This window comes from Rhinopithecus roxellana, chromosome 19 (genome assembly GCF_007565055.1).
Source record: "Rhinopithecus roxellana isolate Shanxi Qingling chromosome 19, ASM756505v1, whole genome shotgun sequence".
Lineage (NCBI taxonomy): Eukaryota > Metazoa > Chordata > Mammalia > Primates > Cercopithecidae > Rhinopithecus > Rhinopithecus roxellana.
In genome coordinates this window covers 77,545,672-77,561,919 of record NC_044567.1, presented here as the reverse complement: position 1 = coordinate 77,561,919, position 16,248 = coordinate 77,545,672, and the positions used below count along the sequence as shown (strand labels likewise).

General features: G+C 44.4%; 1 protein-coding gene across 3 annotated transcripts in view; it reads left to right on the top strand.

The window, feature by feature from the left end:
• TEX2 (testis expressed 2) overlaps positions 1 to 16,248 on the top strand; it is a 116,393-nt gene that overhangs the window by 66,187 nt on the left and 33,958 nt on the right. For all 3 annotated transcript variants that reach the window (XR_004054957.1, XM_030923048.1, XM_030923047.1), the window contains exons 3-5: positions 293 to 493; positions 1,499 to 1,829; positions 6,971 to 7,218. Coding sequence is in view for 2 of the 3 variants with exons in the window: in XM_030923048.1 (XP_030778908.1) it covers positions 293 to 493; positions 1,499 to 1,829; positions 6,971 to 7,218 (780 nt within the window). In the remaining variant the exon portion in view is untranslated. The remainder of the gene's footprint in view (positions 1 to 292; positions 494 to 1,498; positions 1,830 to 6,970; positions 7,219 to 16,248) is intronic.

The window sequence follows — 16,248 nt, the reverse complement described above, 5'->3', positions numbered from 1 at the left end:
AGTTTCCTGATGTGCTTATAAGCTTTAAAAAAAGAAAGAACCTTTTATTTAGGATAATGAACATTGCCATTTTTCCTCCAAGTCCAGATTTTTGGTTATCAAGAACCTCCTCAGTCCCAATTATCCTCCCAGCTAAGCACTTCTCTTTGCAACCTGTAGTCATTGGTGAGCTGATATCTGCGTCATGGTCAAGTTTGGTTTCGGGGTCCCAAATACCACAATGTTCATAATTTCACACTAAATCAGATTTGCTTTTATTCTGATTTTACTAATGGAAGTTTTTCTTCATCAGGGATGGATGAATGAGATTTACAACTATGATCCGGAAACCTACCATGCGACTTTGACACATTCAGTCTTTGTTCGACTTGAGGGTGGAACCTTAAGACTTTCAAAGCCCAATAAAAATATATCCAGGAGGGCCAGCTACAATGAAACCAAGCCAGAGGTCACCTACGTCAGCCAGAAAATCTATGACCTCTCAGACAGCAAGGTGAGCCTGAGCAATTTTGGAAGGATAGCTTAGATGAATGAAAAGCATATGGCATCTTGGATGCTTAACTGCATTTTTTTATTCCCTAAAAAGGTTAGTTGTCATTGAAGTATCAGTATACCTTAGGACAGTACCTCTCACACTTTAATGTTGATGCGCGTCACCCGGGCATCTTGTTAAATGCAGATTCTGATTCAGTAGCTGTGGGTAGGGCCAAGGGCCTGCATTGTTATGAGCTCCCAGATGATACTCAGGCTGCTGGTCCACAGACTACAACTTGAGGAACAAGAGTGTTGTGCACTCAGAATTCTGACTTTAAAAGCTAATTATTTCAGTCAAACAAAAAGCTGTGTGGCTCTGTGTGGTGATTGTAGGGTACTTAACTATTGAAGACTTTGTACATGTAAAAATGATAGATACGCAAAATAGCTACATTTTGATTAAGTATTATATACTTCTATTTTTGTGAGAAATGTAAATTATTTCTTCCACAAAGCTATCGTTTCTCTCTTCTTACAGTTCATCTGAATGATCTTTAGATTTCTCCAAAGGGAGAGAAGTACTTAAAATAGTTTTTATATAAGTTTATTCTTAACTTGAGTTTGATACTCAAGGTTGACTTGAGCTGCCCATCTAGATTTTAACTATCTTTTTTTTCTTCCAACTTAAGTTTGGCCCAAGGTCATTAAATTTAGTTGATAGCCAAACGTAGTTGATGATAAGCAGCTAAACATTGTTATCGAGCTACTGCCACCTGAAAATTACGGATATTTATAACTCGCAAAATTATTAAACATCTATTTTCTGGAATAATTTTGAAGAATAACAAGACACTTGTAAAAATTCCAGTTTCTGTAGTCATGTTACGAACAAGTGTTAAAAGTTATTTCATATTCATCATCTTAGTCAAAAAGTCTACAAGGTTTGCATTTGTGCTATGCATAATGTTAATGCATAGTGTAGCCAATCTTTAGTATATAAATCATCATTTTTCTTTCTCTGTAGATTTATCTTGTACCTAAAACTTTGGCTCGAAAGCGAATCTGGAATAAAAAGTACCCCATTTGTATCGAGCTTGGTCAACAAGATGACTTTATGTCTAAAGCTCAGACTGATAAGGAGACTTCAGAAGAGAAGCCGCTAGCTGAGGGAAGCGAGGACCCTAAGAAGCCACCCCGCCCTCAGGAGGGAACAAGATCTACCCAGCGAGATCAGATACTCTATCTTTTTGGGAGAACTGGCCGAGAAAAAGAGGAATGGTTTAGGAGATTTATTCTGGCATCTAAGCTAAAGTCGGAAATCAAGAAGCCATCGGGTGTCTCTGGAAGTAAACCAGGTAATGATGTTTGTGCTAAATGCTTATGCATTTTTAAAGGGCCACTAGGGAGAATAGAGTAAGAATGCCCAGTAGGAAGGAAGGAAGGAAGCCCACCCTGACTTGATGGTTGTCTGCCACCTAATGTGCATTCTCATGACTCATTTACCATCTAGGCTGATCACTGCAACACTCTGTCCCAAATCATTTAACCAACAGTGGATCCATTTGCAGATGCTGTTTATTAGCCTTTGCTGGTTATGTTTTCTTTGTATATGATGTGACTCCCCTGAGAGAAGTAGCAACAGAAGAACCCTAGTTCTGAGATGGCAGGTGAGTCAGGGAGATCATTCAGGCTGGTGCTTTCGAACGCCTGACCCTCAATATGTCCTCCAAGCCTGAGCTTGCCATAGAATGCAGAATCCTTGCACTTGCTGAGCATTCGGGTCAGATCATGGTCATTCGGATTGATAACCATGCAGCACCTCTTTGCTCAGCTTTGGCTGGGCTTGGAGCTGCAAGAGACACAAAACCAGTAAAAAGCAGCAGCTCCCCTGTCCTTCAGGTGTTATGCCTGTTTTGCAAAACTGGCATGTATGAGTCAGGTGTTCACAAATTGGCGTGCTATAATGAGCATGGTGTAACCAATAATTGGGACAAGACCAGTGTGGGTGTTATTAGGGAAAGCTTTCTTACATGGATCTGGAACAAAGACTAGGATGGAGCCACTCTGGGGCTTTCTCTAACAAGGCGTTGGTGTTGATCCGGGAGTTATGCTGGTCACATGAGTGTCACACATTTGCTTCAAAGTGCTTTGGTTCCTTCCCCTGGAACTTAATCTGAGCCTTTGCCCTAACACCCTTGCTAACCTTCCATTCTGTCAGCTTCAACACCAGATTCCATCCCAGTCCCAGCACTGAGATCCAAGAAGTCCCTTTTAAGAATCAAGGTGAATGGGGAGATTACTAGATATATTTATTTCCTAGGGCCGCTGGGACAAAATACCACAAGCTGGGTGATTTACAACAGAAATGTATTCTCTCCCAGTACTGGAGGCTGGAAGTCTGAAGTCAAGGTGTTAGCAGGGCCATGCTCCTTGTGAGACTCTGCATAGAATCCTTCCTTGCGTGTTTGCAGCTTCTGGTAGTGACCATCAATCCTTGGCCCACAGCTGCATCACTCCACACTGGCCTATCATCACATGGCATTGTCTCTCAGTGGCTCTGTGTCTTCTTGGAAGGACACCAGTCATATGGGATTAAGAGCCCACCCTGTTAAATGAATGGCATCTACAATGACTCTATTTCCAAAAAGGTCACATTCTGAGATGCTGGGGTTAGGACTTTAACATATTTTTTGGAGGACACAATTCAACCCATAACACTGAGTAAAAGAAAATTCAAGTGGGTGAGAACTCCTCAGCACCAGGCACTGCCTAGCTCTCCTGGTAGGTCTAGACCTATGTTGCCGCTTATGGTAGCCTCCTGCCCCATGTGGCTTTTGAACACTCGAAGTGTGGCCAGTCCAGATGGAGATGTGCTCTAAGTGTAAGATGCACATTGGATTTCAAAGTCTTAGTCCAATAAAAGAACATAAAATATCTCATTAATAACTTCTTTTATTGGTTACATGTTGAAATAATATTTTAGATATATTAGGTTAAAAATATATTCAAAAATGTATTCAAATTAATTTTGTTATTTCTTTTTACCCCCCCCCCCCCCCCACCGCCCCGAGATGGAGCCTAGCTTTGTCACCCAGGCTGGAGTGCGGTGGCATGATCTTGGCTCACTGCAACCTCCACCTCCCAGGTTCAAGCAATTCTCCACCTCAGCCTCCTGAGTAGCTGAGATTACAGGTGCCTGCCACCACGCCCAGCTAATTTTTGTATTTTTGGTAGAGACGGAGTTTCACTTTGGTCAGGCTGATCTCAAACTCCCAACCTGAAGTGATCTGCCCGCCTCAGCCTCCGAAAGTGCTGGGATTACAGGTGTGAGCCACCGGGCCCAGCTTCTTTTTACCTTTTTAAATGTGACTACTAGAAAATTTTAAATTGTTTGTGTGGCTCAGATTATATGTCTACTGGAAATATAAAGGTCTACTGGTCTAGGTACTGAAGCTCAGAATCAGGTAACCCACGGGGGTTTGTGGGGCCACCAGGAAACACCACTTTAGGTACTCAGGGGCCCCCCAGAGCACCTTCAAAAGAGGCATGTTATTCTTGGACTTAAATAAAGCATTTGATTATTTTTAATGAGTTCACATTTTTGTAAATCCTGCCAAAAGTTCCACTCACCACACAACAAACATAATGGTAAGAGCCAGAGATGTGGGAAAACCTTCAGTGCACTCACTTGTACTAAAATCAAGTAAGGCTTACACACCACTAATGTCTTTTTGTACATCTGTAAGTCTGGGTTGCCTTTGAAAGCTATGAATTGAGATTTTTGTGGTAAGTTTAACCCACCAAAAGTGTGATTAAACTAGTTAGCAAGGTAAATTGGTGAGGACTGTGCTGTTCTTCAAAACCATCTCTGAATCAGTGACTGCACAGGTGGTCAGCCATGAAGGTATGACTGGTCTGATTCTCTGAGGCCAGGTACATCTGTCAGTACCAAGAAGTTAGAAGTCTTCCTGCTCGACGACCTGCCCCTGTCCTCTCCCTCAGGGATGCTGTCACCAAAATCCTAGATTTCTCTAGCAACACGGATTGTGCTTCTCAGACTTGAATGTTTGAGGGGATCTTAAGATGCAGGTTCTGACTCGAGGTCATGGGTGGGGCTGAGAGTCTGCATCTCCAGCCAGCAGTGCCCAGGCTGCAGGTCAGGAAAGGCCTCCAGGAGAAACAAGAGTCTGGAGACAGCAGGAAAGCCACATGGTCACTTGGCAGAATTCCAGTATGGTCTCTGCACAGGAAGATCCTTGACTTTATCAGGGGCTGTTGTCCATGAGACCCACAGTGCAGTGACGACTTCTGTGTTTTGTCCCACTCAAGGGAAGGGTGAGGTGATGTGAAGAGGCTGTTCTGTGGGCAGTGAGCACCAGCCTGGCCTCCTAGGGGTCTCCTTTCTTCCTCTACATGGAGTGTGGCTCAGTCACAATGGGACCACTTTGGTTTGAAGTGTTGGTGTCATGCTGCCCTGTTTATTTCATCTTTTTTCTCTTTTTTACTATTAACTAAACTCTAAACTTTATTTGGATTTCACTAGTTTTTCTACTAATGTCCTTTTTCTCTTCCAGGATCCAATCCAGGATATTAAATGTAATATAAGTTTACATTTATTTTTTAATGTTTTTGGTGTAACTTTTATCCTAGCATTTAAAAAAATAATGCTAAACATGAAAATGGTATAAGGATAATAGAAGTTACAAAAAATATATTTTTATAGTTATGCAGTGTAAAATACTAAATATTGAAGTGTTGGAAATTATCTGGCTAAAATTTAAATTAAGAAATGGCTTGTATGACCCTTTGTGAGGCTCTGGGGAATTATGGTTCCAATGGTCGGAGCCTCTCAAGAAGAAAATGGTTTGATTTGATTTTCTGATTTTTTTTTTTTTTTTTTTTGAGATAGAGTCTTGCTCTGTTGCCCAAGCTGGAGTGCAGTGGTACAATCTTAGCTCACTGCAACCTCCACCTCCCAGGTTCAAGCGATTCTGCTGCGTCAGCCTCCCCAGTAGCTGGGACTACAGGTACGGGCCACCATGCCAGGCTAATGTTTTGTATTTTTAGTAGAGATGGGGTTTCACCATGTTGGCCAGGCTGGTCTCAAACTCCTGACCTCAAGTGATTCACCTGTCTTGGCCTCCCAACGTGCTGAGATTACAGGCTTGAGCCACCATGCCCAGCCTGGTTTGATTTTAACCACTCTACATTTCACCTGGCCATCAGAGTAAATCTAAATGAAATTGTTAGCATCAGGCACATCCCATCTTAAAACGTCTCTGGTGCAACAAGGTCAATATTAAATCCAAGGCTGGCTTTTGAGGCACTTTGCAGTCTGTTCCTGGCTAATCTCTCCATCCTTATTTCCTGTCCTCTGCCCCCTGTACTATGCTTAGAACTTCACTGAATCTCTCACTGGCCTCTAAACATACTGTGCCCTACCACTGCTTTTTGCATATGCTGTTTCCTCTACCTGGAATGCTCTTCCCCACCTGGGCCAGGAATATGGCAACTATTCCCTCAAGATACAGCGTAGATGTCACTGCTATGAAAGTCAGCTAGGGTAAGCACCACCCCACTCTCTTGGGCAGAGGTAGTCACCCCCTTCTTTTCGCCTAGCGAGTCCCTTAGTCATGCTGCAATTATGACACTTGTTACAGAAGATTGTGATTTATCTGCTTAGGTGCGTGAGTTCAAGGGCAGGGATTATGTCTTCTTCTTTTTAGCATGGTTTGCTTGAAAGTGCTTGATGCATAATTTGTCAAATGAAAGGTGACATCTTTGGAATTGCTGTGAGCTTGTGGATAAACAATTAATGAGGTCTCTGCCCACTTTCCATTTACCCCTGATAGCACTGACAAGTTCACCACTCCTTGGGATGTGTTAATCCTATATTTGATCTTTTCCTAAAAGATCATCAGGAGAAAAGAGAATAGTACCTACCAACTGTATATCTTTACTCTGTTTACTGTAATTATCTTGGAGAGGAATAAAAACTGTTCTTAAAAATTACCTTAGAGGAAAAATGTACTTTTCAGGGTGGGAAATAACCTTATAAATGTTTTTTTTTTTTTTTTTTTTTTTTTTTTTGAGACAGAATCTCGCTCTGTTGCCCAGGCTGGAGTGCAGTGGTGTGATCTCGGCTCACTGCAAGCTCCGCCTCCCGGGTTCGCGCCATTCTTCTGCCTCAGCCTCCCGAGCAGCTGAGACTACAGGTGCCCGCCACCCTGGCCGGCTAATTGTTTTGTATTTTTAGTAGAGACGGAGTTTCACCGTGTTAGTCAGAATGGTTTTGATCTCCTGACCTTGCGATCCACCCACTTTGGACTCCCAAAGTGCTGGGATTATAGGCATTACAGGCGTGAGCCACTGCTCCGGCCCCTTATAAATATTTTTAAACAGTCATTTGATAGCATTGCAGCTGTTTTCTCAGGAGTCCGCTTACTTTGCAGTGGTTTTCTTCATTGTGTGAATAGCCCCCTCTTCTTGGCTTCAGGGCTTTTGCCTGCACACAGCAGACACAACAGTCCCTCCGGGCACCTGACCCACAGCCGCAGCAGCAGCAAAGGCAGTGTGGAGGAGATCATGTCGCAGCCAAAGCAGAAGGAGCTGGTGGGCAGCGTGCGGCAGAAGATGCTTCTCGACTACAGCGTGTATATGGGCAGGTGTGTCCCCCAGGAAAGCCGAAGCCCCCAGAGGAGCCCCCTGCAGAGTGCAGAGAGCAGCCCCACAGCTGGGAAGAAGGTAAAGCTGGCTGCTGGGCCGGGCCTTTTTCACTTTTCAACTTAGACACATTTCTTCATGCTCTGAAGCCCTGTTCTGGGCACTGGGATAACAGTGGTACACAAGACAGAAGGACCCTGCCTTTGGGGAACTTGTAATCTACTCAGGAAGACAGCGAGAAACAAGCACCAGGTGGTGGGAAGAATGAAAATAAAGTCAGACAAGGGAGGAGGGAAAGTGGCCGGAACTGCTATTTTATTTATTTATGTATTTATTTTTAGTTTTAAAAAGTTTATACTGTTTTTCTCTGCTATTTTGGATGGGTGGTCAGGAAGGGCCTCTTTGAGGAGGTGACTTTTGGGCACAGACCTGTTGGTCACGGGGGAGTGAGCTGTGGTGATGGGTGTGGGAGGAGCACTCCCAGTGGGAAAAGCAGTAACCCAAGGGTCCACGGCAGGCATGTGCTTGGAATATTCGAGGAACAGCAAGGAGGCCTGGCCTGATAGTGAACAAGGGAAAGGGGGAGGTAGGGAGGCTGCAGGATCAACAGGGACCTTCGCTTTGTTCTGAGGTGGGGGAGTGATGGGAGGCCATGGGAGGGTTTTGAGCAGGTTATGGTGTTGACTGATCCACATATAAAAAGGTAAGTGGCTCTTGGTGGAGAACTGGCTGTAGAGGGAAAGAAGGAGTGGGAGGTGACTGTCATAGTGAAGCCTGGACCAACGTGAAGGTGGTGACGGTAGGTGGTGAGGAGAGGCTGGGCTGGGGTGTGCGTGGCAGGAGATGCTGGCTGGATTTGCTGTCAGGAGAGAACGCGGAGGCCAAGATTTGCACTTTGACCTAAGCAACTGGATGATCATTAGGGGTTGTTACAGAATCACTGGTGATTCAGGTCTCATTCCTCCATAACCATTGCATTTTCAAATTCTCAGTCTCCTCGGCTATGCCCAGTGCTTTTGAAGATTTACCATGAACTTTACAAAGTGTAATGGGACATAAACTTAGGATCTTCTGTGATAAGATAACTCCTGTAAGCTGCCAGATGGCAGGCCCTGTTAGACACTTTAATAGAATTACTCTGCTCTCTTGAACAGTCCTGCAAACTAGACAAGATTGTCTCCATTTTGTAAGTGGAGAAACTGAGGCTTGATGAAGTTAGGTAGCTTAGTCACACAGTTGCTGAGTGATGGAGTGTGCAAAACCTGACCAGAGACCCCAGGGCCCCTTGGCTCACTGAGACTATTTTGCTGGGTTATTCTGAAAGCCTGCTTGGCCTGAGGCCTCCTGCCTCTACTTTGCACACTATTCAGAGGCACAGTCTCTGCCTGGGGGACACTTAGCCTCTCTTTCACATCCAGGTGTTTGACCTCTTTTTTTTTTTTTTTTTTTGAGACAAGCTTTTGCTGTGTCACCCAGGCTGGAGTGCAGTGTCGTGAACACGGCTCATTGCAGTCTCGACCTCCTGGGCTCAAGTGATCTTCTCACCCTCCTGGGCTCAACCTCCCAAGTAGCCGGAACTACAGATGTGTGCCACCAGGTTGAGCTAATTTGTGTATTTTTGTAGAGTTGGGGTTTCACCATGTTGCCCAGTCTGGTCTTGAACTCCTGAGCTCAAGAGATCCACCTGCCTCGGCCTCCCAAAGTGCTGAGATTACAGGTGTGAGCCACCACCCTTGGCTGTGTTTGACCTCTTGCAATGACCATGTGTATTTCTGTTCTTAATGAGAAGCAAGCCATTGCTCTTTATCCATTGATCCTCTTCAGTGTGGAAGAGGTCACTCACGTGATCTGTTTGAATTTGTCAGGGCAATAAAAGACCATATGCCTCAGCCTCCTGAGTAGCCAAGACTACAGTCACACGCTACCATGCCTGGCTAATTTTGTATTTTTAGTAGAGATGGAGTTTCACAGTGTTAGCCAGGCTGGTCTTGAACTCGTGACCTCTGGTGATCCACTCTCCTCGGCCTCCCAAAGTGGTGGGATTACAGCGTGAGCCACTGCGCCTGGCCTCTGCTGAAGTTTTTGTTTTTTTTAGACGGAGTCTTGCTCTGTCCCCCAGACTGGAGTGCAGTGGCACGATCTCGGCTCACTGCGAGCTTTGCCTCTTGGGTTCACACCATTCTCCTGCCTCAGCCTCAGGAGTAGCTGGGACCACAGGCGCCCGTCACCACGCCCGGCTAATTTTTTTTTTTTTTTTTTTTTAGTAGAGACGGGGTTTCACCGTGTTAGCCAGGATGGTCTCGATCTCCTGACCTCGTGATCCGCCGCCTCGGCCTCCCAAAGTGCTGGGATTACAGGCTTGAGCCGCTATGCCTGGCCGAACATTTTTTAAAACCACATTGCACTTCCTGGCCCCCTGTGGCAGAGTAGGAAGGAATAATTTCATCTTTTCTTGATACTTTAAAGACTCAATACAACAAACAGAAACTTAGGCCTGTCGTCATACAGGGAGTATAGAGGTCAAAAGGCCTATCTGTCACCCCCAGTCTGAGACTTTGTGATACTTTCTCCCAGTTGTCAGTTGGCTGGTATTGCTGTGTTAGCTTTTCCTTGAGCCCTTGTCCCCATCTTCTACCCCCAACCCTAATGTTAATTTAATGACTGATAGCTGCCATGGGCTAGGAAACTGAGAGCCAGAATTGTGTGAATTCTTTGAAGAAAGAAAGTACATGAGCTCTAGTGCTGGCCTCCCACAACCCCTTAGCCTTCCTGGAGGTGCGTGAGCTGTGTCCTGGCTCTCCGGGATGGTCTGGCAGTGGAGATGGTCTTGACTTTTGTTCCAGTTACCTATTGGTGCAGAACAAGCAACCCCCAAAGTGGTGGCTTCAAACAATAACAACTATTATTTTCCTCCTGAATTTGTGATTCAGACAAGGCCTAGCGGACGGCTTCTGTCTGCTGCATACAGACTCACCTGGGGAGGCTGGGCTGGGGGCTGGAGGATCTGCTTCTGGCATGGCTCACCCACATGGAGGATATGTAGATGCTGGTTGTTGACTGGAGTCGTCTGGGGCTGAGTGCTAGGGAGGCCTCAGTTCTCCATGTAGCCTGGCCTTCTTCAGCACAGAAACTGGGTTCCCAGGGCAAGCATCCCAAGAAGGAGCTGGGCTGAAACTGTGTTACCTACTCTCAGTGACCTACTCTCATAAGTAAGGTGCCACTTCCATCACGCTCCATTAGTCAAGGCAGCCACAGAGCCCTCCCAGGTTCAAGGAGAGGGGCATAGATTTTACTTCTTACCATGGGAGTAGCAGATTCCCGGAAGAGCCTGTGGGATGGGAAATGTCATTGCACCATTTTGGGAAAGTGGGGTCTGCTCCAGTGTTCTTACACTACTTTTATTCCTTCCTTTACAAGTCAGTGGAGATTATTCTTTGCGTTTCTTTATTTTGTGATTTGAGCTAATGAGGGCCCTCTCCCTGATCCCTGTTGATTTTCTTTTCTGTGCATGTGAAACATTAACATGGTTCCAAAAATCAGAGCTGTACAAAGGCATATTCAGAAAAAACTTATTTCCCCGGCCTTATTCCTTCTGTCTCTCCAGGCCATTCTGACTCACCCCCTGTAATGAACCAGCCTCCTTAGTCTCTGGCTTATCCTTTCTATATTTCTTATTTCCCCTTCTGTCTTACTAAGAGGCTAGCATGCTATGGATATTCTTTTGTATGTTGTTTTTTTCACTTACCAATACATTCTGGAAATCACTCCCCATCGGCTCATAGGCCCCCACCCCCACCCCCTTTCTTTTTAAACAGCTGCAAAGTGCTTCACTGTGAGGATGTTCCATAGTTTATTCAGCCTCTCTCCTTTATGGGCATATAAGTTTACAATATTTTGCAATTATAAACAATGCTGCAGAATACCTTGGTGACTGTATTTTTGTGCTGTTTGGGGCGTGTCTTCGGTGTGAAACCTTAGAAGTAGGATTGCTAGGTCAGATGGTGAGTGCACACATAATTTTGTCAGGTATTTCCAAATTCCATTCTGTAAGGGTGGCACCAATGTTTATTCCCAGCAGGAAGGTATGGCAGTGCCCATTTCCCCACAGTCTTGCCAAATGCAGACCATTTGGAAGTCATTAGCACTCATCTCCCTTGCCAAAACCAAGTTATTTTTTAGGGTCCATATAGCCTCTGATATCATGAGTCCAGGAAGGACTCAGAGGGGTGAGGGATACACAGGAGCCTTTGGCATCTCTTCAAGTTGTACCGTCACATCTTCAATGTCAGCCACCCACCACTCCCGAGACTCTTGCCTGAGTGGCCTAATCCCTTCTCTTTCAGAGGTGGGGCTTAGAATGTAGCTCTAGCCTTTGCCCCAACCTCTTTCTAACCCCCCCACTCACCCTACTTCTGCCTCTTATAGGTCATGGCTAAAGCATCTCTTACCCTGAGGGCTCTACGGCCTGATGGCCACTTGTACATACTTGGTCTCCTTTTTCTCGCGTTGCTCAAGGCTAAACGAGTTCGACCACTGTTCAGGAAGTGAATGGAGCATTGTTAGATCACTGGTACTCAGGATCCAAACCAATGTTAAACATACGCAGTGATAAAATTAGTAAATATAGACTAGATTTGTATTAAACGATGCTAAACATTATTGGCAATTACTCCTTTTTTTTGAGACAGGATTTCACTCTGTCACCCAGGTTGGAGTGCAGTGGCACAATCACAGCTCACTGCAGTCTTGACTTCCCACGCTCAAGCGATCTTCCCACCTCAGCGCCCCAAGTACCTGGGGCTGCAGGTGTGCGCCACTACCCTTGGCTAATTTTTGTATTTTTTGTAGAGATGAAGTTTCGCCATGTTGCTCAGGCTGGTCTCGAACTCTTGAGCTCAAACCTGCCTCAGCCTCCTAAAGTGCTAGGATTACAGGCATGAGCCATTGCACCCGGCCTTTGGCAGTTATTCTTACCTATGATAATTAAAAATGTTTAGGGGATTCTTTATATTGAAATAATAGCTTTGGAGCTATTAAGCTCAAAATTTGAATTAGAAAATATCACTATTTTAGGGGGCAAGGGCCTAGTTTTCTAAATGTTTAGTGCCTGGTTTGGGAGGGATTTAATTCAGGAAACAAGGAAACTCTCTTTTTAAAAATGTCTACAAGTACAATAGTACTACTTCCAGCATGGGTACATCAGGAAGAGAGACCCCACAGGCCGGCTGCAGATTTGCTCCGGGGTGTGAGTCCAAGGAAGCTGCTGGTTCTGTGTGCCCTGTATTGCCTGCCTGGGAGAGAGGCCATGGTGCCTGTCCTCCAGTAGTGAGGCTCTGGTATTCAGGTTGCATAAGGCACTTCCACTCTCCATTTCAACAGACAGCTTTAAAAAATGTTAGAGATAATATTAACATATGCCACCCGGTATGGAGAGTCCTGTCCTCTTTATTACTAGTTGTGCTCATCATCTCATGTCTATAAACTGGATTACAAGATATTATTACCTGTTTTGTGTTATCAGGAGATGAAAATGTTACAAAGCAAATAGGAGTCAATAGAAACCAGGAAGTCTGTAACTGGCAGAATTGTTTTGCAGGACTTCCCTTGCTGCCCCCACAAAGTAGGCTTTTTAAACACCTAGAAGTGGAATAGGAAAATGTTTATGTTGCACTAAGTAAAAAAATGAAGCTATATATCCAATTTAAAAATAAACTTTAAAAAGAATACAGACAAGAGTGCTAAAACAAATCAGTGGAAAGAAAGAATAGTCTCTTCAACAAATGGTGCGGGAACAACTGGATATCTACGGGCAAGAGAATGGAGTTGGCCCTCTACCTCACACCATACACAAAAATTAACTCTGAATGGATCATAGACCTCAATATAAGAGCTGAAACTATAAAACTCTCAAAACAGAAGTGAATCTTTGTGACTTTCAGTTCGGTAAACTTTCTTAGCTAAGATACTAAAAGCATAAGCAACCAAAGAAAAGATAGGTAAATTGGACTTCATCAAAATTAAAAACTTTTGTGCTGCCAACAATACCATCAAGAAAGTGAAAAGATAACCCACAGGATGGGAGAAAATGTTTACAAGTCATTTATCTGATAAGGGTCTGGTACCTAGAAATATAAAGGACTGGTACCTAGAAATATAAAGGACTCTTACAACTAAATAACAAAGAGATAAATAACCAGATTAAGAAACGGGGCTGGGTGCAGTGGCTCGCGCCTGTAATCTGAGCACTTTGGGAGGCCAAGGCAGGAGGATCACTTGAGCTCAGGAGTTCAAGACCAGTCTGGGCAACATATTGAGACTGCATCTCTACAAAAAAGAAGAAAAAAAATTAGCCAGACATAATGGCATGTGCCTGCAGTCCCAACTACTCAGAAGGCTGAATCAGGAGAATTGCTTGAGTCAGGGAGGTCAGAGTGGCAGTCATTAGTGATTGCACCACTGCACTCCAACCTGAGCAACAGAGCAAGACCCTGTCTCAACAAAAAAGGGCAAAGGATCTGAATAGACATTTCTCCAAAGAAAATACACTAACAGGGCCGGGCGCGGTGGCTCAAGCCTGTAATCCCAGCACTTTGGGAGGCCGAGACGGGCGGATCACGAGGTCAGGAGATCGAGACCATCCTGGCTAACACGGCGAAACCCCGTCTCTACTAAAAAATACAAAAAACTAGCCAGGCGAGGTGGCGGGCGCCTGTAGTCCCAGCTACTCTGGAGGCTGAGGCAGGAGAATGGCATAAACCTGGGAGGCGGAGCTTGCAGTGAGCTGAGATCCGGCCACTGCACTCCAGCCCGGGCGACAGAGCAAGACTCCGTCTCAAAAAAAAAAAAAAAAAAAAGAAAATACACTAACGGCCAAATAAGCAGGCACATGAAAAGATGCTCAGTATCATTAGTCATCAAGGAAATGTGAATCAAAACCACAGTCAGATGTCACTTCACACCCACCCAAATGGCCACAATGAAAAAGACAGATGATGACCAGGCATGGTGGTGGCTCACACTTGTAATCCCAACACTTTGGGAGGCTGAGGTGAATGGACCACTTGAAGTCAGGAGTTTGAGACTAGCCTGGGCAAGATGACAAAACTTCATCTCTACCAAATAAATAAATAAATAAATAATAAAAATTTTTGAAAAGATAGATAACAAGTATTAGTGAGGATGTAGAGAAATCGCAGTCCTTGGCTGTGCACGGTGGCTCACGCCTATAATCCTTGCACTTTGGGAGGCCGAGGTGGGTGGATTGCCTGAGCTCAGGAGTTCGAGACCAGCCTGGGCAACATGACAAAATCCCATCTCTACTAAAAATACAAAAAATTAGCCAGGCGTGGTGGCGCATGCCTGTAATCCCAACTACTGGGGAGGCTGAGGCACAAGAATCACTTGAACCTGGGAGGCAGAGGTTGCAGGGAGCCGAAATCACGCCACTTCACTCCAGCCTGGGCGACAGAGTGAGACTCTGCCTCAAAACAAATAAACAAACAAACAAACAAACAAAAAAAACGAGAGAGAAAAGAAAAGAAAAAGGGAAGGAAGGGAGGGAGGGAGGGAGGGAGGGAGGGAAGGAAGGAAGGAAGGAATTGGAGCCCTCATACGTTGCTGTCAGGAATGTAAAATGGTCTGGCCGCTGTGGGAAATAGTTTGGTATTTCCTCAAAAAGTTAAACAGAGTCACCATATAAGCCAGCAGTTCCACTCCTAAATATATATCCAGGAGAAATGAAAATACATGTTTACACAAACACTTGTACACAAATATTTATAGTAGCATTATTCACAATAGCCAAAAATGAAAAATGGTGGGGCACAGTGGCTCACACCTGTAATCCCAGCACTTTGGAAGGCTGCGGTGGGTGGATCCCTTGAGGCCAGGAGTTTGAGACCAGCCTGGCCAATATGGCAAAACCCCATCTGTGCTAAAAATACAAAAATTGACCAGGCATAGTAGTGCACGCCTGTAGTCCCAGCTACTCAGGAGACTGAGGCACAAGAATGGCTTGAACTCAGGAGGCATAGATTGCAGTGAGCCGAGATCACGCCACTGCACTCCAGCCTGGATGACACAGCAAGACTCTGTTTAGAAAAACAAAACAAAAGTGGTAAACAACCCACATTTCCATTAACTGGTGAGTGGAAAAAGTATGGTATAGCATAGATGATAATATTATTATGCAATAAAAATTAGTTTATTATGCAATAAAAAGGAGGCACTGCTACAACATGGATACACCTTGAAAATGTTAGTGAAGGGAGTCAGTCACAAAAGAACACATTGTATGACTTCATTTATAGGAAATGTCTAGAATAGGCAAATTCATATAGACAAACTAGTTGTTTCCTAGACTGGTGGGCAGGGGGATGGGGAGGAGTTGGGGAGGAATAGGGAGTGACTGCTAATGGGTACAGGGTTTCTTTGGGGGGTGATGAAAATGTTCTAAAATTGACTGTGGTGATAGCTATACAACTCTCAATATACTGAAAACTGCTGAATTGTATTCTATTTTTAAAAATTATTTTTGTGGTAAAATACATAAAGTTTGCCATCTTAATCATTTTAAAATGTATAGTTCAGTAGAATTAAATACATTCATAATGTTATGCATTGACCACCACCATTCTCTTCAACTTGTATAACTGAAACTCTATACTCATTAAACAGTAACTCCCCATGTTCCCCTCCTCCCAGCCCCTGGCAACAACCATTCCTTCCCTGTCTCTCGGATTTTGACTATCCTAAGTACCTCATATAAGTAGAATTATACAGTATTTGTCTTTTTGTGACTGACTTATTTCACTTAGCCTAATGCCCTCAAGATTCACCCACGTGGTAGCATAAGTCAGAATCACCTTCCTTTTTGAGACCAAATCATGCTCCATTGTGTGTGTACCCATTTTGCTTATCCATTCCTCCATCGGTGAGTGTCTGGCTTGCTTCCACATTTTAGCTATTTTGAATGATGCTGTTCTGAACATCAGTGTACACATATCTCGTTTTGAGACCCTGCTTTCAGTTTGTTGGGGTATATTGCCAGAAGTGAAATTAGTGCATCTTAAGGGTAATTCTGTTTCATTTGTTTAAGGAACCGTAATACTG